Source organism: Eutrigla gurnardus, assembly GCF_963514095.1.
Source record: "Eutrigla gurnardus genome assembly, chromosome: 23".
Taxonomy (NCBI): Eukaryota; Metazoa; Chordata; class Actinopteri; order Perciformes; family Triglidae; genus Eutrigla; species Eutrigla gurnardus.
In genome coordinates, this window is record NC_139934.1 from 14,158,757 (window position 1) to 14,182,995 (window position 24,239).

General features: G+C 42.6%; 3 protein-coding genes across 3 annotated transcripts in view; 2 read left to right on the forward strand and 1 right to left on the reverse strand.

Moving 5' to 3' along the window:
* Positions 1-9: 9 nt before the first annotated feature.
* On the reverse strand, positions 10-1,683 carry cUnh11orf68 (chromosome Un C11orf68 homolog). The gene is made up of 2 exons (XM_084002312.1): positions 1,531-1,683; positions 10-1,052 (listed from the first exon to the last, which is right to left on the reverse strand). The coding sequence occupies exon 2, from the start codon at positions 1,009-1,011 to the stop codon at positions 268-270; it is 744 nt and encodes a 247-aa protein (XP_083858438.1). The 5' UTR covers positions 1,012-1,052; positions 1,531-1,683; the 3' UTR covers positions 10-267.
* A 422-nt stretch (positions 1,684-2,105) lies between these two features.
* Positions 2,106-7,608, forward strand: drap1 (DR1-associated protein 1 (negative cofactor 2 alpha)). Its single transcript, XM_084002313.1, has 7 exons — positions 2,106-2,306; positions 2,873-2,945; positions 3,101-3,194; positions 3,684-3,809; positions 4,640-4,730; positions 4,880-4,968; positions 6,237-7,608. The coding sequence occupies exons 1-7, from the start codon at positions 2,265-2,267 to the stop codon at positions 6,409-6,411; spliced, it is 690 nt and encodes a 229-aa protein (XP_083858439.1). The 5' UTR covers positions 2,106-2,264; the 3' UTR covers positions 6,412-7,608.
* Positions 7,609-10,620: 3,012 nt separating this feature from the next.
* Positions 10,621-24,239, forward strand: part of LOC311009359 (mitogen-activated protein kinase kinase kinase 11) — a 44,320-nt gene continuing 30,701 nt past the window's right edge. The window contains exon 1 of the mRNA XM_084003481.1: positions 10,621-12,532. Coding sequence (XP_083859607.1) covers positions 11,776-12,532 — 757 coding nt within the window. The 5' untranslated portion in view covers positions 10,621-11,775. The remainder of the gene's footprint in view (positions 12,533-24,239) is intronic.

Here is a 24,239-nt window from a genome sequence, read left to right on the forward strand (position 1 = left end):
AACAAATGACAAATGTATATTGTAAAAAAGAAAATCAAAAACATGAACAAAGAAATGTGACAATAGTTCAGGTCACTTTGGAACTCTTAAAGACTGAAATGAGATGTAATGCATTTTGTGAAAAGGAAGAACTCGCGATCAAAATTCAACCACCGACTTAAAAAAACAAACACTTTAGTCAGTAAGGTGCTGTATAACCCAGCTCATGGGATCATTAAGTGCCGCTTCATTTACCCATTCTCCAAAACTCCTCTTATTGTGACAGGCTTATGTTACTTCAAGATTGGTGACTTTGTTGACAATGTGTGAACGCCGGGGTACACACTCCAGGTCAAACTTGCTCTCATATATGGTTGGACACAGTTTCCAGCGGTTGTTGCGGTAGATTCCCAGGTATGTGTACACATCCGGCTTGTAGGTGAGAGGGCATTTGACCCCTGTGGCACGGATGACGTTGTCCAGCCTTATAACCTCACTCTCGTCAGTGAAGTTCTGGTTATAGGCGCAAATGACCTGCTTGCCCCCTCCCTTGGGATTATGGGGACTGACTTTAACTAGGGAGATCTTGCCATCCAGGGCTTCCCTGGCCACACACTCCCAGGCATGGTCCAACTTGAAGCCTGAGTCCAAGTGCATCAGCCATTTCCCCGTGAGCACGCCGTGATTCAGGGCCAGCTCCTTCACTGTCTGGAAGCTGACAGGCCGGCCGCTGGCCAAAAGTTGCTCCCAGCTCTCCTGGAGACCTACAACATCCCCAGTGCCGGGGCAGTGGTTCAGACCCAGCACAGCGATCCAGCCCACAGGGCTGGCACCACTTTCCTCATCACCAAATCTGTTCACTTGTGAGGGCCCGTTGCTCTCCAGCCAGCTGTCAAACTCGGATCTGGGAGTTCTTCTCGAGTCGAAAACAATCCAGGGGTCCATGTCTGCAGCCATGGCCTCGGCGGCATAGGTGTCCGAAGCAAAGGGGGTCTCCACCTCGCCGTCTCCTGGGGCCCCTTCCTCCTCCATTATGCCGTCGGTGTCAGACTACTGAAGTGCCGGAACGTATCCTGTGGAATTAAAGATGTCATTAAAATGTACATATAAAATACCGGCGCAGCCTCTGCGTTAGTGTGCAGTACTTACAAGTCCGGCAATAGTGGACAGCTGGGTTGTTTGGATGTTTACTAAAGCTAACGCAACTTAGCCTGTCACATTAGCAACACTTGTTCGATAGCTAACGTATGTTAACCGCCGATTCTTTAATTTTTAAAAAGTACGTTACTATACATACCGTTTGTTTACTCTCTACGGTTGACATGCAATTAAAACCCGAATAGAATGTCAGTTATTGTTTCGCTCCAGTCTAACTGTAGCTAGCTGACAAGCTAACGTTAGCCATTTTACAAATCGTCCATGTTAGACTTATTGATGAATTTGCAAATTAGCTATTATCATACCTAACATTATAACATGCATATTTTCTATTTGGACTTCAAGAAATAACTCGCACTGGTCGCAAACTATGGACGTTGAGGCTTAACCTACCCGTGGATGTTGGAAATTGTTGTGCAGTGTCCCTCTGCGTCTGCAGTGGTGGAGAAGCTACCGCCGTTTATTTAGACTGCGCGTCTATTCCATGATCTACTCATGCAATTACGGTAACGGTGCAACGAAGTTTCACTCATCCAAGGAGCGACATGAAAAAAACTACCATATAAATAGTTACATCGTATTATCTTTCCTCGCCTATTGACTGATGTAATACTGGATGACGTAGCTCGGAAATCACACTTGTTTGATCAATTAGGCGCACAAATAATGCATTAAAGCGCAGTGTCGTTGTTATAAAATAACAAAAAATAACGAGGTTGATTTATTTAAACACTTTAAATTTAGATATAACGTGCTACATTTAATTACGTCCAAATACTCTTAAACGACAATATACAAGATCCCCATGTGGTGTGTTTTCCGCAAATATGCAAACACGTTAGTCTTCATTTTGTATGGTAATAGAGTGTAACAGTCTTATATTATTAGCTCAAAATGATTTAACATTATACTCCTGTACAAAGTTTCTCCAAAATGACGGCTCTTTGACCCTGCGGACCAAGCTGACCTGCCAGGCAACAGGAACGAGTGACGACGAGCTAACGAGTTAGCGGGGTAGCTATCGCTACCTAGTGTGTGCGCGGTGGGGGCGATTTATGTATGATATAGATCAATATTACAGAATATAGTCAATTTTATTGTAGGTTAGCCACCCAGGTGATTTAATTATGCCCAGCAAAAAGAAGAAATACAACGCCAGATTCCCTCCGGTGAGTTTAAACTTAGCTGAACCGGTGTTAAGACTAGCTAACGTTAGCAAACTGTATGATGGAAAGCTATCTTGTCTAGCTAGCTTGACTGGGTCTTGGCCTGTGTTGTTGCCTTGAGGTCTACCAAGCCAAATAACAAACGCAAGCTATAACAATAAAATGTGAACTGCATTGTGCCGACGTTGTTGTTTTAATACGTTTGGCTAACTTACTTTACGTCAGTGTTTGGTACGCTACATTTGAGAGATGCGACGTAAGTTAGCTAGCGAGTGTAGCAGTTACCGTTGTTTTTAGCATGTCGAGCTAAGTGAAACTGAAGGCTTTAAATCTGTTGTTTGTGGGCGCACATTTAGCGAACATAGATGCCATGAGAGTCCTCTTGTTACCGAAGACTCAACATGTTTAACTCTCATATGCTGGTCGCTGGTTAACTGACTTAACGAGCGTTTGGTTTTGTTACACTAATCCATCTTAAAGTCTTGTTTTCATAAAAACGTGTCAACCTATTCACGCGTATTGACTCACTGTACACACATCTGTAATACTAAGCATGTTTCTCCTTACAGGCACGGATTAAGAAGATTATGCAGACAGATGAAGAAATAGGAAAAGTGGCTGCAGCAGTACCTGTTATTATTTGTATCCTTCCTGCCAAATATCTTCACTGTGCATGCTCCAAAATTTCAGTCATCTCTATGTTTGATTGCACAGAATTATGTTGAATTTTCACATAAATGGTGCCAATAAGTTATTCAAAAGACTGTAAACTGAAACTTCCTTAACTAAGACATCAGCGAGAGCCCTGGAGCTTTTTTTGGAATCATTGCTTACAAAGGCTTGTCAAGTCACCCAGTCTAGGAACGCAAAGACGATGACAACATCACATCTGTAAGTTTCTGTGTCCGTGTGTTGGAAGTTGAACTCACTTGGGAGTCATCCTCTGCTCAGTTCATTCTGACTGTCATACCACAGACATGAATTCAGACAGCAGGATAATAACAGGAAATCGTATTTAAGTTATTTGATTTTGGACACATGTAGCTGTTTTTTTACCTTTTGGATTTAGATGGAGACCGTTTACAGCACCATGTATGCTGTATGGTATGTATGGTATATTGTGGGAGTGCCTGCTTTATCTTGATAGTGATGCTGAGTCCATTTGCAACAAATGGCCAAATCCACTGTCTCTGAAATTAATCCTGGTTATGAGTTAAATGCAGCAGCTGGGAGAATCTTACTGTGTGACTGAGATTCTGCTGTTAAATTGCAATGTATTTAATCCTAATTTATATATTAGGTTGACTTTTTACTACTTTTTACAATACATGCAAGTCTGTGGGGAAGGCAATGTACTGATCTAAAAGTGACTGTCCACAGAAAGCAGTGTATTGAGCTGGAGCAACAGTTTGATTTCTTGAAAGACCTGGTGGCAACAGTGCCGGACATGCAGGGCGAGGGGGAAGAGAACCACACGGAGGGGGGAGGAGAAAAGGTCCCACGCAGGTATGTCTTTCTCTCTCTCTCTCTCTCACTCTCACTCTCACTCTCTTACACACACACACACACACACACACACACACACACACACACACACACACACAAAGGAAGTGGTGTTTTGCCCCAGCCTCCCAGAGGAGTTATCATTAAACATTGATTTAGATCCCGACAAAGTCGAGACTGTTTTAGAGTGTAAAGTGTTTCAGCTTAACAAGTCACTGTTAACTTGTGACATTCAGCAGAATGTGTCCACGGTTGCTCATAGCAACTTCGGTCGCGTGATTTGTCAATTAATTCAGTAATTTCTTAAACTATTACTTAGAAACAATTAATAACCCGACAGGATGACAAAGAAAGCTACTACTGTAAATAGTAATTGACTAATGCAATACGTTAGTCATCCTTAAAAATGTTACTTAATCACTGTTTCCATTTTGTTTGTTTGTACATTAAGTGCAAAAAGGAGAAACGAGAGAGGGCACTAATTATTGAGGATTGTAGAGAAGAAAAAGCAGTATTTACTGACAAATCAAGCACTGTGGCTCATTTGATGCAGAGAGCTTGGCAGATAATTACACCCAAATTAAATGAGTAAGGCGACTTCTTTTCACTAACGAGTGGCTTATTGAATTCTGAATCAATTTAAAGTGGTTGTGAGCTTCTAATATTTAGACACGTAGTCTGAGCTGTGGGAATGAGGCATGTGGAGACCCAGTGTCTTTGAATATAAATAGCTGAAAGTCATTTCCACCAGCAATATTGGCCACATCAGAATTGTCTCTGTTTATCGGAATGAGTCACATAACATTTTGTTCTTTTTTTCGTTTTCTCCCCAGGGGTCGAAAACCAGGGTCTGGCCGCAAGAATGGGGGAGCTGGCTCCAAAAGCAAGGACAAGAAGTTGTCTGGCACAGAGTCGGAGCAAGAGGTGGGGGTGTGCTTATATGGCCAGCAGCTATCTCTGGTTTTTATAGTTATGTTTTCCTGGGTGTGCAACAAGAAAGGACGGACTCCATACAGTTTGAATGACTTGTGTGTGTTTGAGGCTCACTGGCATGTTTCTTGTGACGGCAACAGGATGACTCTGAAGACAGCGAGACAGACGCGGACGAGGAGGACGGCTCTCAGTCAAGCACAAATCTGCCGGCTGCAGCCAAGTTCTGCAGGTACGGACCCAGAGACTACGTATTGAGATGCTGTAGATCCAGATAGATCATAGTTCACACATCACAACATGCGTCTAAATGGTCTTTCAGACCACATAGTCCGAGAGTTGGTCTGGTACTTTGTTGCACGTACATGCTGTCCTCCAAAATGCAGAACATCAACTTTTCATAACCAAAGGCGGCCTTATTTTCAGCTTTGAGACACTTCATTTTGCAGATTGGCCAATTAATTTTGAAGTGTTTACATAATGTGACAGTGACACAGTTGACTCAGCAGTCCTGTGGCCCTAAAGTGTTTAACATTGAATACATGAATAATACATTATGAAATAAATCCTGATATAAATGAATTAAGTCAAATATGGAAATTAAAAATATATATTTCTTGAGTGTGAAATCAAACGGAAGAGCGTGAAATTATTGAAGAAATAATTAAACTCCTTGTTGTGAAATGTTATTTCATCGATCTTATTTTCTAGTTTTATTGGATATCATTTTCATTAAATTATGGAACTCTTTTTATGGTAGGAGCTAACTGGCTAAGTCTGGTAGCAGTTGGTCACTTAAGAGGCAGGTAGCGTGTGATTGGCTGAGAGATGAGAGGGCGGAGACAAGACCGCTGTCATGAAAAGTGACATTAAATAAAGCTGCTCTTCGCCTGATAAAGATCATTGATTAATTTCTCATGTAATTACCATTTCCTACTCCACTGGAGCACTCTTTTTTTCAGAATGACACTTAAGATGAGATCACTCAAGACACAGTACAGTTAAGATATGCGACAGAACTAGTATGTGTTTGTAGGTATTTATATATGGGTGCTGTTTTTTCCACTAGAAACCATGCTAAAACCATTGCTGCGTGCCAATTCCACACTTCTGTCACATTTTAAGCAGGTTTTGAGTTGAAAAGCTGAAAAATATAGTACACGTAAAAAAAAAAAAAAGTCTGCATGCTGGAGGACACATTTTAAAAAGTATGGATGCTGGTAAAGCATCTTTCATTTTAAGGTCCCACTTTGACTAGCATGCAGTTTCACACACATGGTATCATTTCCCGTTTTTTTTTGGTACACTAACTGCAAAAACATCTCCCATGACGGTAAGTATATAGTACACTCTATATAATTAGTATGCTGTGTAGATTTGGCACACACTGCTTGAGAGCTCAACGCATTGGCAAAGAAAAAAGAAAGTAGTAGTACCTCTGAAGAGTACATTAAATGTGAGTGAATCCTAACGCCTGGTTTTCTGCCTGTACCCCCGCAGCACAAAGACGGACCCCCAGTACATGCACATGGACAGCATGGCTCCTGCACAGCCCCACAGCGGCATGGCCTTCGCCCCCCACCCATCCATGATTAGCGTCGCACCACCTCCCCCAGCCCCCGAGCCGCACAAACACGAGGACGACGATGATGACGATGAAGACTATGACTCTTAGCTCCCTCCTCCTGCACTCACACACACACACACACACACACACACACACACACACACACACACACACACACACTCTTCCAACGTTATTTTCGATTTCTTAAGTTGATCTTGCGGCGGCTGCGCCAAGCGGAGGAGGAAAGGTCTCCTTGCCGCGGCCCGCTGACGCTACAGCAGTGAGACACGCCGTCGCAGGAGACGGAAAACTGGTTGTACATTATGTGTTTTAATTTTCTTTTCTTTTTTTTCTTTTTAAAAAAAAAAAAGTTTTTATTTTATTGTCGAGGAGAATCCAACGAGGATGTTTTTTAAAAAGTCAGTTGTTCTATTTTGAATATTAAAAATGACAGTCGTCACTATTTCTGAGCCCCCGCAGACAGGATAGGTGTGGTTTGTGTTGCCTTGTAGCTTTTTTTTCTTTTGGCACTTTTTCTTTCCGCCTCAGTCACCTGTAGTAGACGTTCTGAAGTGAACAGATCAGTCACTCTTGTTTGGCTTGAAAAACTTCTTTAAGTGGTAGTTGAAACCTTAATGTAGCCGTTGATGCTCATAGAAAGGCAACTCGCTGAGATGAGTTCGATTGGCTGTCACGCTGCTGTTGTGTACTTCCCGGCTTTGTCACAACTTGCTAGTCGGTCCAGTCGTCTGCAACAAAAACAAGGAAGCAGGTGTATTTTTACTATAGGTTAGCTCAACCGCAGCTTTTGGGAATTAGTTTCTATTTTTAATTCACGTTTTTATCAAGAGAACTATAAACCTTCACGACCACAACCATGAAGTCAACCATGTCAAGAGGGTAATGATTAACATTTTGTTTGTTGTTTTTCCACGCTGCTTTTTTTTTTCTTCTTTTTTATACGACCATTAAATTCCCCTGAATTGCCCATCAGAATTATACTGTGACTCTTGGACCATAACTTTGTTTTTAAAGTTGTTTGTCTCCTCTCTCATTTCTATTCTGGCCTCCCCTCCAATTTTGAGTAATTTTCTCCTTTATCTTTAAAACCCCCCCCCCCCCTCCCCTATTTTAGATTGTTTTAAATGTATCCATTGAAAAACAGAGATGGGGTTCCCATTTATGTGTCAGTCTCAGTATGAAATGTTTCTGAATAGACCGTTAAAGTTGACACTGTATTGTAAACTTTTAACATTCTTTTTATTTTGTATGGGTAAAATAAAGTTCATATTTCAATTAAAAAAAGGCACTCCTTGTTGTGTTTTTCCATATTGGAGATGAAGAGCCTGGAATGCTTTGAGGCATCAAGCAAATCTGCAGCAGCATTCACCTTTAAACAGGCTTCTTTGTTTACCAGCTGGAAGGGCCAAACCTGACTCCTGCAGCATCTTTAAACCAAACTATTTCAGAGAGCTTCCCACTTAGTTTTCCATTTTCAAATACATGAAACGTATCCTTTGTAGTTCCGATGCTGTGACTTCTTGCACTTTTTTGAATATTTACTTTCTGTGTTTGATGATATAAAAGTTTCCCACGGATGCATCTCCTGTTGATTTACTGAAGACAAGTGCTGATGTTTATCCCTCCTGGTATTTGGACCAGATAAGTACAAGACCGTACAGGTCTGTGGGAAGGAGTTCACAGAGGCGACTGCTACCATCCTACCTCCACACTGTACTTTAACGGTAGCCGCCACACTCGGGCCCCGAGTGTCCGTCCAGGCCCTTTCCTCTTCCTCCCACTTTCTTTATTTTTCAAGCAGTCCCATTTTGTCGTGTAAATGCAACCCTGAACCGGGGCCGCAAAAACAACTGCATCCTTCCTGCACAAGCGTTGACTCAGCGGACTGTGAGGAGGGTGGGGTTAGCTCTGTGGGTGAGTGTGTGTGTGTGTGTGTGTGGTGGGGGAGGAGGTGGGTGTAGGTGGTTGACATTAGGAGGTTGGTGTCCAAACAAACGGCAGCCATGAGGCATGGAAGGAGGGAGGGTAGGGGGGGAGCCATCAAAGGCTAACAGAAGGAAGCACACTGTTTCCACACAGCCACCGGAGGGGCCAAAGGTGGCCCTCTGATTCCCAGCCGCCCCCACGAAGCCACTGACTTCTAAGCCAGCGTGCGAATGCCAGAGAGCACTAAACACGAGGTGCAGCCGAGGGTGATCGCTCTGCAGGTCATAAACTATTGGACAACGTGTCATTCCTGACCTGCTAATGGTGCTAAATGAAAAGTTGAGGGATTGTGAACCAAAGTTTGGGGCAAAGAGGTGTAAAGAGATTTCAATAATAATCCAAATTTCAACCTCATGGTGGCGCTAGAAGAGAAGTGAATCAGTGAATTCCTCCGCTGGGGACGATGGATGTCTGTAGAACTAAAAGCTAATGGCAGCTTCACCATTTTCACACACTTAAACATGTTTTATAAACCAAATTATACGACTGTACATGTAACACGTCAGTGGTGTTAATATTGACATATCTTACCAAATATATAACAATCGACATATGCATGATAAAAAATAAAAAATGCACGATGCTACATCCAAATTTTGACTTAATAAATCCAAATTATGAAATACAAAACATGGACTGATCATCACATAATTCTGAAAACCTGGTATTAGTCATGAAAGAGGGGGTTTTTCATCAACATTGCATCACAGACCTGCAATAGTTTACACAGGTTTTATTTAGAGAACTCCTCTGCTGAATAAGTGAGAATATTCTCCTCGGAATAAAACTTTTTAAATGAGCTCCATTTGACTTCTATCTTAACAGAACTGTTCGGCATTAAATGTGACTCCCCTTCAGTGAAATTTCATCAACAGCTCTTCCACCTCCGTCGGGTAAGTAGCCCATCAAACTGCATAAAGAACATTAAACCAGCCATATGCCAAAGGCTTTTAAATGTGTTGCTTGAGGATAGGCTTGAAACTCCTTTTGTTGTTCAAAGTAACACCAGACAAAAGGAAAATCTTCAGCAAATTCCTCCTCACAGAAAGCCAACGGCAGCACTTCATCCTCTTTTTCCTTTGAGGGACACATTTTTAAATTAACCACCGTCCTTGAGTTGGACTGAATGTCACTTAAGTATAATATCTCAACTGACACAACAGGAAGAACTTTACTGTGTTGTTGTTATAGGAGCAGATGGGAGCAAAAAACAATAGGAGGGTAAATAGCAATAGAGGAAATGGCATGAATGTAAACTTACAATATGGCGTATGAAATATAAATACATTAACATTGAGAATATATGCAATCAAGGAAATAACTCCACTACGGAAACATCACCTATAGAAAAGGAAATTTCCAGCATCTTTTAGGAAATGGTGTTTTTTAGTTGATTTCATGAGCTTTTCTGCTCATGATAATTACACATGAAAGGCCAGTTATACACATATTACTTCATTATTATGATTGTGTGGGAAATTATCTTTGAACATGTTTTTTTCAGTTTTTTTACCACCTCTTCCCACCAACACCAAGTCAGCCACAATACACAAATAGGACGTCCATGTCCAATTTCAAAATAATATCCAGGCAAAGCTGAGGCGTGTGGCAAGAGAACAGCTATAGTAAATGCTTCCAGCTTGACTCACGTCCAGCGTTTGGTTCCGGTCCAGTAACTGTGTTTAGTTAGTCAGTTAGCGCGTAGGAGGAAAATAGCCATGAAAATACAGGACAAATAATTCAAAATAAAAGTCTCATAAATACACAAATGGGTTGCACTCATGTACTCGTCCACAAACACCACAAATTAATTCTTAACTTTTACTTAGAGAGTGAAATAAATGTTTAAATAAATACTAAATTCTACTTATTTACTGTAAAACTGTAGCCTGTCATTTGTAGATTTTTGAGTAAATTCACTTCACACTATATGATGTTTCACTACACTTCAAGTCCCATTATAATGGGAATAATAATAATAATAATAATAATAATAATAATAATAATAATAATAATAATAACAGAAATAATAACAGAAACAATAATAAGAACAATACAAATACAATTGTTGTCTACTTCTGTTTTGGTAAGAAAGTAGTAATATTTAATCTTTCCCATGAAAACCTTCACAAGTATTTTCTTCCCTTGAATGCAAATATTTCTCTCGCAATTTCTATCTCGACCGTGCGCGTTTGTCCAACTTTTATTTTGACAGTTATAACCGGATATGTCGTTGGGTATCGCGCGCTACTTCACGGCCGCCTGTCATCTGACTCTTTTCCTGTTGGGAGAGAAAAAGTTTTGAAACCCCACCCTCTCTGCTGACTGTAAGCAGACGTAGAAGTGGTTCGAGGTCCGGACGAGTGAAGGCTGACCGAGGAAGAGGAAGATGAGGAGAAGTTAAGATGGAGCTGTTCAGCTGTTTGGATCCCGACCTTAACAACCAGACCCCCGAGCCGGACCAGGCCACGCGCTCCACTCCAGCTCGGACCTAACGGGATTTGTTTTTACTGCGCGGCTCTCTGGGAAGTACAGCCAGGTTCGGGTTAGCTCTTCCTGTTACAAAGTCGTCGCTTCCTAAGTTGTTTTTGTTAAATGTTGTGATAAGTCGCGGCTCGCCGTGTGCTCCGTAACACCGTTAACTATGGGTCCTGTCGCTCGGAGGGATGCGGGGTTTCCTGCGGTAGCGCCGCAAAGTTGCGGTCAGACGCGGTTATTGGAGATTTAGGTTGATTAATGCGAAGTGGTTCGCCCTGAAACTTGTCGTAAAACACTGGTTGGCCGGACTGAATGCTCCTTTCCTGCTATTCTTCTCCGCTTCGCAGCGCTTCCTGCCTGTGGTGGCCACTGCACTTAATGGCTAAAAATACATAAAAAAAAACTCAACATGGACAGCTACATGTAGCGGGAACCCTCATTTTGGAATACTTTTTGTTTTTACAACAAGCTTTGGATGGTTTCACCTTTTTGTCCTGACACTTTTTTTAGTTTTTTAAAAAATCCCAACTCAACAGGTGGCAACTTTGAATGAGGGAAGAGTTTTTCCCACAATGAGGCGAGTGAAGAGCCTCTTTACAGGCCGGTGAAATGATAATGTGCTCAAGCCATGATGGCAAACCACACATCACTTGAACAGAGGGAAGTTCAGTGGAGACAGTGCTGCCTTTCTGAGCTCTGAGACGCTTCTTATCACACAAGAAGAAGGACAATCTCTCGAGTGATCCCGTGGAGAGCTTCGCATGTAATGTCAAGACGAATGAAAGACACTCACCACTCGGTTATCTTCGAATCGTCTTCTGTAGCCCACTTGTTGGTCAAGCTTTTGAACACATTTCACTGGTCCCTGATGAACCAACAAGAAAGCCAGGAAAGGGAGCGAGGCGCAATAAAGTACTCTTTTGTACTTTATTTCCAAACCCTTGGGGTGCAAAATCTGATCCAGTCTAAACATCTGCTTGAGGCTCCATGGAGCCACTGAAGAACATATTCAGTCGTGGCTCGCTGTCCAACTGGAAAAACTTGGATCAATCGCAAAAAGGGAACTTTACCAACCCCGTGTGGACGGCCTTGTTCGACTATGAGGCGTCCTGTAAAGACGAGCTCACCTTGCGTAAAGGTGACCTGGTGGAGGTCCTGTCTCTGGACTCTGAGATATCAGGGGACGAGGGCTGGTGGGCGGGGAAGGTCAACAACAAGGTGGGCATCTTCCCATCCAACTACGGCTCCTTCAAGCCGAGTGGGTATGGGAAGATTCCGGGCAGCGCCGTGGTCAGCGAGCTCGGCCCGGCCGTGGTGAGCGAGTTTGAGCCCGTCGTGCTGGATTTCCGGGAGCTGAGCCTGGAGGAGGTCATCGGGGTCGGGGGCTTTGGGAAGGTGTATCGCGGTACATGGAGAGGCCGGCTGGTGGCCGTGAAGGCGGCCCGGCAAGACCCGGACGAGGATATCAGCGTGACGGCGCAGAACGTCAGGCAGGAGGCGCGTTTGTTCGCCATGCTCACTCACCCGAACATCATCGCCCTGACAGGGGTCTGCCTGCAGGAGCCCAACCTGTGCCTCATCATGGAGTACGCCTCAGGTGGGGCGCTGAGCCGGGCGCTGGCGGGCCGTCGCATCCCGCCGCACGTCCTGGTCAACTGGGCCGTGCAGATAGCCAGAGGGATGTTGTACCTGCACAGCGAGGCCATCGTCCCCGTCATCCATCGGGACCTCAAGTCCAACAACAGTAAGTCTTTCAAGCCTGCCGTTGCAAGTCGGTCATCGATCAAAGCCAGCACCATTCTGTCAGAGTTAGACTGATGAAAGTAGATTTGCTGGGCTGCCTTCTGTGTGGCAACAGAACGCGTGGCAGTGATGGAACACGCTGCACACGCCGCTAAAGGCTCGTCTTAGTGTTTCCAAGGCCACATCTAGAACAAAGGCAGCTTATTTAACTCCCTCATCATACTGTAAGTCCTCTGCTCCACTGCAATTATTAACTCCAACATCCCACTAGTCTGGGAATTATCTCTATTATTAAGATTAGTGGGACAACAACACATCTTTTTGGAATGCAGCCCAGTTGTGTGACTTGTAGGCCAAGAGTAGAGATGCAAAATGTGCGTCGTTGACAGGACACCGTGCCATGATTCGCTAGCAAAGGTCAGGAATCCGAGAGGAGGCATTCCGTCTCGGCACAATCACGACTCACACTTTGGACTTTGATGCCGTGCGGGGGGCAGCCGGGGGAAGGTCTTGCGTCAGTGTTTGGGGCCTTGGCGGCGGACGCGTACGCGTTGAACCTCGTCATTAAAGTGACACTGCACAGAGAAGTATCGCTGATGAAGCTTCCTGACCAGAACAAGTGGCTTTCTCAGCAGTATATTTAGCCAAACACTGAGCCACCTGAATCCTACAGCAGCCTCCCCTCTGTTATTATCATTCTTGTGATGCTGCGTATAATCCCCCATCGGCTCTATGGCGGCTTTTTCAACCGTCCACAGCTCATCCTTTCAGTTACTTGTTGCCAATGGTTGCTCCTTGTTTAACTGGGAACGACTGACGCAGCAGAACATTAGTTTACCGTACCGTAGTTTCTAGGAATGTGACCTTGATTCCTCCCTTGAATAACACTCTAACTAAAGCAAAGGATTCCTATTCAGCACATATTTCACCTTCACATCAACCATTCCTCTTCCCATCCTCTTTCAGCTTCTCTTTACATGTCGGTTCACCCTTCATTTTAGGGCTGCACGATATTGATCAGCATCGATGTGTTTTTTTTTTTTTTTGCTACCCAGGCTAGCCGTTTCCCCCTGCTTCCAGTCTTTTTGCTAAGCTAAGCTAATCATCTCCCGGTTCCGGCTCTTAACTTTAAGCACCTCAACTCGGTATAAATCTTCTTAGAACCTCATCTCGAAGACATGAAAGATATCGACACAAGAAAATCAGCTTTGATCTAAAAATACAGTTATCCTTAATAGCCTTGAAAAACCTACGGCTGACTCCTGTCCACACTCACTGATTGATTGATTCAGCATCGACATTGCGATGTGCGCATGTACAATAATCAGTGTATTACTGCATAATATAAGTCATCCAAAATTGTTTATAGATCTAGCCTCTTAGCCATCAAATTGATGCATTTAACTAAAAATGTATACATTTAGGGTGAAAATTCCTGTATTTTTTTAATTATTATTGCAGTATTGCAGATAAAAAATAAAATACTGCAATATAAGTTGTTCCTATATCGTGCAGCCCTACTTCACTTCTCTTCACCTGGGTGTCGGGTCCTTCCCTTAGACCTCTCCACGTGAACGATGCGTCCTGTAGGGCCACAGCAAGTTGAGCTTTGTCAATATAGTGTTTGTATACGAGGCAGGCCAACGCAAACACAGCCCTCTCTCTCGCCGTGCCCCAGGAGATCGTATCGCTCTCTGCTCATTTAGTTCTGCTCTGAATCGTTGCCCCCGGCCTGCATCTACATGCCTCCATCCAGCCATAACCCTGCTGTGCCACTGAAGGATATCCTGTTGTGGTGGTGGTGGTAATGCGGGTGGTCGGGTGCTGACAGGGTTTAACGCACAGGTGCAAAAGCATCTCAACATGAAGGCATTTTAAAGGAATAGTGCACATAACAATACTGTTTAAAAAAGAAATGAGATGATGGGGCAGTTAGGCCGCCGGTACAAAATATTTCTGAGAGTAATGGTCTGCAGTCACAGGAAGAAATCAGCCATAAGACTTATTTCCTATATTAACGTAAAGTGGACCATGATGCAATGGGGCAATGTGTTTGTTACCAGAAAAGTCGAACATATTGATAGTATAAGCAGCCGTTACAGTGATGGAAGAGCTCGTAAACAAAGCTAAAAGTTGTAGCTAACAAGCGGCGGAGCGCTTTGACCTGCTTTGGAAGATGCTGATGAAACAGGATCATTGAAGACCGGCATGGTGGGGCGCTTGGGTCCAAGCCAGAGGCCATAACTGGAATTCCAGTGAGAGTAAATACAGAGCAGGGCAGAGGAGGCTCTTTGACACGATTGTGTCTGTGTATCTGGTGATGAGAGTCTGGGGGACTTCTCTCTTCTGTTTTTACTGTTTTAGTATCTGCTGGGCGGCTTAATGACGTTTCAGGACTTTATCACCCGAAAGCCATGCAGGTCTAAAGGAAACGCTCTCAGAAAGCTGCTGTTTTTATTAAAATCGTTTCATTTTCACCCTTATTGACCAACACTGACTGAAAGCAAGTGTTGGTGGTTGAAAACCTCTGAACAAACTGGTAAATACCTAGCTGTAGCACGAAAAAAACTTTTGTTTTGTTAATTTAAAGTTCTGGTGGACTTAAAAAGTCTAGATGAAAATAAGCTACTACGATCATTTAACACTTAGCTGTAAAGTTGACCGTGAATTATGAAGCTACCTTTGTTAGCTTCATAATCTTCAGATCCACCCGTCACTTTATTAGTGCGACAGGTTGTTGCTAGCGCATATTTTTACTGCAGCTACAGTAAAATACAGTAAAAATACTGCTATTAAAACCCCCAAAGCTCATTCAGTGCAGTTGCCGTCAGTTATCTCTCTGCACAAAGCCTTCATAGATGCAAAAACAGCATCACCACACGGTTTAAATCTCTGCAGAGGTTATAGTTAGAGCTGGTGGGGAAAGTGCCAAGTTCCACTTGCTGGAACTCACAGGTCGTTTTTCAGGAAGAAACCACAGTTAGATCTTGGATCAACATGTCTTTTTTTTTTCTCCGCCAGTGGACAAACATCTGATACATCCCACTACCAGCATATTTTCATTCAGGGCCCCCAGTGCTCCACACTCAAAACATCCCGTGTGTGTGTGTGTCCCCTGGCGGCTTCCCGTTCCCTCCCACACACACACACACACACACACACACACTCACTCACACACACACACACACAACCATCGTTCAACATGAGGGCAATTTAGATGTTTTAGTATTTTTGAAGGGAATGGGGGTGCGGAGGGATTTCTAAACCTGATCAAATCTGATCATGCACCTGTATGTCGTTGTATTATAAGATATAGTTCAGCGTTGAGCCTATAACAGAGTCCAGCTGGCCATTTAGAGAGAGAGAGAACACGATACAAATCCTATCTACAGATGGAAATTTAGCGGTGAAGAATGTCAGTCAGGCTGGAGTTTTGCTGTCAGTTTGTCAGTCAAATGTTTTGTCGGCTGTTAAAGTTATTTCACCTCGGCGGTGGATGTGAGAGAAGTCATGCTCTCCTCTATTACAAGGTATTACATCAGAAATGGAAGAAAAAAAGGTGCCTGCGATAGTAGCATAAAATTCGTACTATTTTACAGAGCAGACAAAAATCTGTACAAACGGAATCATTGCTGTCATATTTATGCCTTATTTAGTTGAAGTTTATATTGAGTGTTGTCAGAGCAGGTACACTGTTATAGATCAATAGGAGCAAATAGAAAACAAGCATTTTATAAGTTGAGTGTTGTCATCTTTCGAACCTGATAAACCATGAACTCAGAGTTTTTACAAGTCGGCATCATGGTGTAGCTATTTCGGCTTCATTTTGATGTAGATACTACCTCTACCAGGAGGATCATGCGATCTGTGACTTGTGCATGAGTGAGCGTGCACCTCTGTGTCTGTCCACGGCTTATCGTGCCGTCTGCTGCAGCAAACTGGATGCCCAGTTATGGCTGCAAACTCAAGGTCCTCTCATGGTTGCAGTAACGGTCACACTTTCTAAAAACACCTTTTTACTACAACTCAGCCGCTGCTAAGCGGGCGGACAGCTTGGTGAGTTTATTTTTGTCTTTTGGCAAGATTGCGTGGTCTTATACGACCGCTTTCGTGACGATTACCTGCATTAATTGCTGCTTGTTTTTGAATTTGAATGAAGTGTGTTTTATGACGCCTTACGTCGTTGGTGTCTAGAGGGGGCTTAGCCAGTTGTGAGTTGCATCCATTCAATCACAAAAACAGCAGTGGTCGTTGCAGACACACCTGGCTGAGATCTACACTTTATTTTTTGTTGAGCAAAATCAGTTTATTTTAGGTCCATACCGCTGTAGTAAACCAGCTTAATTTAGCCCAAATGCGACTTGCTAGAAACAGTAGATTTAACTCGGGGAAAGCCTCGGGACACAACAGTGTTGTTTTTCAACTGGGACTTCCACAACAGGCACAAAACAACAATAGTGGTTATTTTGGGTCAGGGCTGATGATGGAGAGGAATGGCAGAGAGAACCGTTGGTATCAAAGATGCTCTGAACCGTATACTGGGATCTACATGGAGGTAGATACCAGTATACATATCTCTGGAAAATTGTGTGCAAATAAAAATAAATTATCCTGTCGTCAAAATCGTGTGAAAACCCGAGGCGAATATTTGTTTCGTCTTTGGAGTCAATAGAATAGAGGGAACAAGTGTTGGATTGTATTTTGGAATATTGTGAATAAATAAGTTATGTGTCAAGCAAACGTTTATGATATTTACACATGATGTGCAGCATGAATGAAGTAAGGGATGCTTTCATACAGTTTCTGTTAAAAGTGTGATTTGTTTACTGTTCTCTGTTACTAAAACGTGGCTGGAGATGCTGGATTGGCTGTAATGTTTTGAAATTAAAAATAAGACCTGTGCAGTTGGCATGAAAAGAGACCGCTGCTAGGGCTGAAAAAACAAGGAAGAGAACATCATTTGAAGAAAATCAGTACCTGCTGCTTACATGCTGCTTGATTGGCACAAGTGATCTCTGGGAAATGCAGTGAAACAGCAGAGAGCCTCAAACACCAAAGAAGGGAAGACAATGAGGAACTTGAGCATTATCTTTTTAGTGCTGTGTAGAAAAGGTTGCGTCAGAGTGTTGAAATATTTCAGTAACATACAGTGAAAACATTAAAATATACAAAGCAACATGGGGGCTCTGAAATGAACTGAAGCGTCTGCTTTCGAACTTCATTGAATTGCTCAACTATCTCACCACTTTTGATCCACGCCACCCTGGAGAGCAAATGTATGCATATGTGAAGTGTTTTAATTCAGCGGGAGACCTAACCTCGGATGTCAAGTGTAGTAGAAAACGCATCGTCATTAAGTCACCCATCCATAAACATGGGCCATGCGTCCTTGGAGGCAGTTTGCTGATTGGCACATCTGAGGTGTGCCGGCGGGGTCCTGGCAGGGAGAGGAGCGGGTCACCGGGGGTGGAGCTCAGCTGCGTTGCTGCTGGCTCTGACTGAGTGTCAGTGGGCGATAAGGCAGAGGGGGGTCTGGTGTGTGAGCCAGCAGCCAGTTTCCATACTCTTTATTCTTTAGTTTGGAAAAGACAGGCAGAAGTAGAGGTGCACGACATTGTCATGAAATATGGGTGAAAAAAGGGAATTTTCACCTTAAATTTCATACATTTTAAAGTCAAGCTGAAATGAAAAAAGCCCTTTTAACCCTTTCCGATCACATCTCAGGTCATATTGTACACCTATTTAACAATATCCCAAAAATAGAAATCCAATAATAAAATCCACTGTCTTTTTCTTCCTGTAAAACTCAATTTGACCAAACTTATCAGCTAGTACCAACCAATTTCCCCCAATAATATCATGACATCCATCACTATACAAAGGTTCTCTGCTCTGCACAGATGGAAAAAGTTGTGAGCTAATCTTTAAACGATCAAATCAAAATCCTCTCAACGTTTTGTCCCACTTCCTATCTTGTTTCACTCAGAAATGCGTCACCGTACAGAATAAAGATACTCTTGAAATGCCGTTTCACTTCGACTTTAAAGTTAAATACAGCAATTTGATGCAATTTCCAAAAAAAGTGTCTCGATCTTTAAACAATTTTGTACTTAGACTCACTGGTTGTATAGATATAAAAAAGGCAACTAGGTCACACTGACGAAGCATGGTTAACGAGACGGGCTCCGTGTCTTTTTGACGGGTCGCTTGGGTTCAGGCCCCTCCCACTCTGGACAGTCACAATAATAGAAGTATTTAAATTACAAATTTTCTTAAAACGTTAGCCTTTTCTACTTCAGGTACTTCATGGCATTAGGCTTGTCATCAGAAAATTGGCTTAAAACAATTAAATGTCACTTTAATTGGAATTTAATCGTATTTTATTAAAAAATAATATTTCAATGCATCACAGATACAACAATCAAATAATCTTGAACAAGATGATCTTTTAACAAAAGGTCTCCCTGCATAAATAATAATAATAGTCTTGTATTATTTAAATCAGACTATTTTTCAAGTATCCACCACGATTGCAAGCTAGAGAGATTTTTAAGTTTTCCTCGTGACAATATTGACAATATTATTATCCAGATAATGGAAATTCAATGCGATTGCTGTTCATGTCAGGTTCATTTTCATACTGGTGAATTTTGAATGCACTTTCATAAGAAAGTAACTGCGGTCTGATACTGTATCAGCAAAATGCAGCCTGTCTTTACATACGGTACACTATGTACTGTAGGAGCAAAATGTTCCCACACGATGAAGCTTAGTCACGAACGCTGCACAATGTGTTTGTTGGAGCAGGATGAGCGAGGGGGCAGAACAACAACTACAGGGGAGAAGGAGGAGGGAAAAAAAAAGAAAAGCAGACACTGGAAGGTCAGAGCGAACAGGAAGTAGAGAGGGCTCCAGAACTCAGCTAGAGTGTGTTATTGTTGTCCTTTTCCCTTCTCCGGTCTGAAACCTCATTCTCAGGCCGGCCTCTTTCTCGCCACAGAGATCACAAGACAGTTCAGTTCCCATGCAAATGAGCAAAAACCTACGTGTCTGTGGAAGACGAACCGCTTCTGAGGATTTAGGATTTGTTTGGAGTTCAGGAAGGAAACCAACGTAAAGTCTGTTGACTTTGTTGTAGGTGGCGTGTTCAAGGTGATACCGTGGTAATCTCAGTTCCCACATTTGGGGGATGGCGGTGCATGGGGAAGCGTTTTTTTCTTACAATATTTGTGGATTTTCGCTTCTTTATTTTTTCTCCCTTCTCTTTGACTTATAGTATATATATATATATATATATATATATATATATATATATATATATATATATATATATATATTCTCGCGTTGTTTCACTTTACTGACAACTCTCTAATAATATATACCACCTTCGTTTGCTACTTCAACTTGCTACTTTGCATTTTTCACAAAACTTTAGTGACTTAACCAAGCATTATGTAGTCTGATTTAATTAAATCATGCCTTCCAATCTGCTTCTGAGATAAAAGTTTGAATAACTAAAACTCCACAGAAATTCCCTATGAATACCGTCTAAATGACGAGAAGCACATTAATGTTAATGTAAGGTCACTGCAATCACAGACAGAATGTCATGTAATATTAAAGCCCCTTCCCACTGCAGGAACATTTCCAAGAACCCAGGAACGTTTAAGCAACTGCACGTTCATTTTGAGGAATCGGCGTCTAAATGTAGTTCTTTGTACCTGGTCGCCTTTGATCAGTTATATTTACATCTTACAGCCTTGACCTCAGAGCTGCTGGGGTCAAGCCTGTAACCGCCTCCTGCCTGAGTTGGGAAGAAAATGGCGCTAATGAAGGTTAAATTTCAACACATGAGCACTGGATTGTTAATAAGTGACAGCCTTTTACCTGGCAACAGATACAGATACTGCACAAGGAATCCTCTATGAGCCCCAGGACGATGTCGTCCAAGTCGTTTAAAGAAGGCGGCGACACATTTGTTATTGACTTGAAGTGATGAAATTATAGACAGTACTGACTTTGGCAACCTGGAGAAGTGAGACCCGACAAACCTGATCTACAATCGCCAACGCCAGAGCACTTAGAGCGTCTTGAATTAAATGAGTCATTTTTAAGTGTGTCACGAAACATTGACATAACAACCATGCAATAATGAAACAGTCAACAGGGGATTCAAGGTCATGTGGGTCGCAGGAGATTTTATTAGGGTCGCCAAACCATTCTTCCATAGTCTTTAACATTCAAATGTGCAGTTCGTGTTTGAGCCACATGGGGGAGTCTGATTGTTCGTATTGTTGTGATAATTGTAGCTGGAATTAAAATAATCAGAATCCAGGCTCTCTGGTAGTTTTTTGGAGTAAAAGGCCTTTATTAAAATGGGTTGGAAAACATTAAAAACACAGACGCGTATCAGCTTCACGCCTTCCTCAGTATCCCAAGATTGATTGCACGCTGGTGACGATTGGATTTTAATCAACATGGTGTCTGCGAGCGCATCAGCGGCAGGAGATGAGGGAGATGCTGGAGAATACACTCTCAGACAGAAATATATCACAAAGCATATCCTCCATCATAATATATCACAAGAGGAATCAAATATGATCTCTGGCTCCATTTAAATCACATAATGTTCGTTACCACTTCTATACTCTTTCTTGTCGGACACAGCTGGTTGCTAGGCGACGCAGACAGGAAATCCTCTGCAGAGCACACTGTCTCATTTCGGAGACCGATCGATTTGGCCTTCGCAGTCTTCAAAGGACCCGGCTGGCCAAGACTGCGAAGGCCGGGTCCTCCAACGGACCGAATCGGGACACAACTATTGACTCTAATGTGAAAGGCTAGTCACATTCTCTTTGTTTTCCTGATGAGAGGAAATGAAAAGGAGATTGCTTGTTAACTCCACCTAAAAGCAATGATTTGGTCTCATTTATCACATATTTAACGTGTATATACGTTGGATGTCTCCTCTAAATGGCTGGTAAGATAATAACATTCAAGGAAATGGCAATAAAAATGGTAATTTACACACATTCTCTCTTCTCACAGTTTATAAACATGGCTTATTGTGAACTCGGTAGCTGTGGTTTGTTTGTGAAACACTGGTGTGGAGGGTGTATTTTTGAATCCCAACTTCATGTTTACCGACATCAAATGAGAATAAATTGCGTCCTCAGACTGATTGCTGAATCGGCCGGTTGTGGCCCGGTTAGTGAACTGGCTGAAGTTGCCTAATTCCTAAACTCAGTGCCCTCGAGCTGAGACGAAACTCCAGCGCCAGTTTCATCTTCTGCACTGTGATTATGCCCTATCACTCTCTCTCTCTCTCTCTCTCTCTCTCTCTCTCTCTCTCTCTCTCTCTCCCTCGCTCGCTGAGTGGCTGGTCAGAGGTTGCCAGACTGTCTGTCAGCCTATGGCCTCGTCCCTCAGGGGACAAAGCTCCCGTTCTTCCTGGGGAAAGCCCCCACCCTGCTGGAATTCTCCCTTCGCCTACGGGTGCAGCTGAGGGAGGGGGGAGGGGGGGGGGGGGGGGGGCATAGAGGAAGCTTAGGTTGAACCGACGTGGGTATTTAAAAGCCGATACCAATACATACATTTGACTTTTGGTCAGCGGTTTGTCTGTTTGTTTGTTGCAGCTATTTTAGCCTTTCTCGTATTTCCTGGTTAGAAAAATGAGCACAAAATAGCGGCCTATTCTCCACCTCCACCAGTAGCATACTCACACGCTGATATATCAGTCCGGGCAGCAGAGATTGGAGGGGGTGAGGAATGATAGCGTACATGAGAAGAATGTGGTGAGCGATGGCGGTGGAGCTCCAGGGTTGCGTTCTAGAGAAAACATAATTAAGTGAGGTGCGGAGTGAGGAGGCACAGAGCGGCTTTGTGGAGCTGACTTTTTGCATCTGACGTGTTATTGTGACATGGCCGGGTGGTTGGAGAACGAGTGTCCTGCAGCTGAAAGGTTGCAGCCTCTATCGCTACATGTGCTGTATGCTCAGCAACGGCCGCACGGCCTCTCAAAACGTCCTTGGGCAGGACGATGACCCTGAACACAGCTTTTGCTCTCGGTACGTCAGGTGCATGTCCGATGTTTGCTAAGCCCCCTGTTGGTACTGATGCTCCTTTTTCACACGACACCGATGCAGCTTAGAATTGGAACGATGGCAGATTTCAATCCAGTCTCACGGCAGGTCGTGAAGTACTCACGGAATGTTCCGTGTGCAGCCACTTGTCGCTCAAATCGAAAACAACGCCAACGGAAAGTCAAGTGGGATTGTTTCTCATGGTGGACACATTAATTAAACGCATTCACATGACTATGCAATTGTCAGCTAGTGACGTAGTATTAAATATTGACAAAAACAAGTCATGGTGGGCGGGTACCATATTGTTGTTGTTGCCTGAACCTAACTGTATGTAGTTCTTTTAACCCTAACCATGACGTTTTTCCTAAACCTAACTTAGTGATTTTATTTCTTTAACCTAACTTAGTGGTTTTCTTTCTTAAACCTAAATAAATGATTGTCTTTCTTTAACCTAACTTAGTGGTTTTCTTTTCTAAACCTACATAAATGGTTTTCTTTCCTAAACCTAAATAAATGATTTTCTTTCTTTAACCTAACTAAGTGGTTTTCTTTCTTTAACCTAACTGATTTCATTTCTTTAACCTAACTAAGTGATGATACTTCCAATTGAAATACATGCATTTTAAAGTAGCGGTGAGCGTATTTTCAAACCATATTTCTTCTCCTTTAACACTAAACGAGGATTTGCGTAACGGCTTGACTTGCTGGAGTATAACCAGCCGAGCAGAACTGCTAATGATGAATCTGTAACTCCTTAACCTTATGAAACCTAGTTAGTTAATGATGTGCTCCTTGGCCTTCTTAATGATTAAGGCTATAAGCTAATTAGCCCTTACATCTTACATTTGAGCAGAGCACACTCTTTAATCAGTAATAAGAATAAACACTTGGACTCTATTTTAGGTTCGCAAAGGCCAAAAAAAATGGTCATTACACATTAGTATAACCAGCCATATGATGTTGTAAATTTATTTAGCACCTTTGTAGGCTTCTATCCATCAAAGTGCTTTGTATTACATGCAAAAATTTTCATATGAGGGATCAAACCGCTGATCTTCTGATCAGTACACAACCCACTCTATCGCCTTAGGACAGAATTGCCAAGTATCTACTGTGGTTATCAGCTGTGACTTCCTTGAAAACAAGGTCACTACATTTGTAATGATGTCAGAGCAAGTTCCCCCGAAAACCATTTCACTTCATTTGTAATGTCAGTGTATTTTTTAACAGGATGTGGAATGGGTTTTGAACGTTAGGCTGCATTTCACCTTCCTGTTATAAAATCCAAATAGAGCCGTTTGATGACATGTGAAGAAGGTGGGCGATGTAATTAGAAGTTTGATCAGGTTGGTCATGTTAAAGTCCCAATGAAACAGAAGTTAAAGCATCTTTATGATCTGTATGGCGTAATTGAGCGGTGCACAGTTACAACAGGGATTTAAATCAAATAATTAGCATTTTATTGGATGGCTAAAAAGTTGGCGGGCTTAGAATGTAGTGTGATACGGAGCTTCAAATGATGGATGGATGTCATATTATTTTTGTTAGCACACTTCAAATTTTGTTTTACATGGAAACAAGATCATTCGATTTTTATATAAAAAATATATACTTGCATTTTAA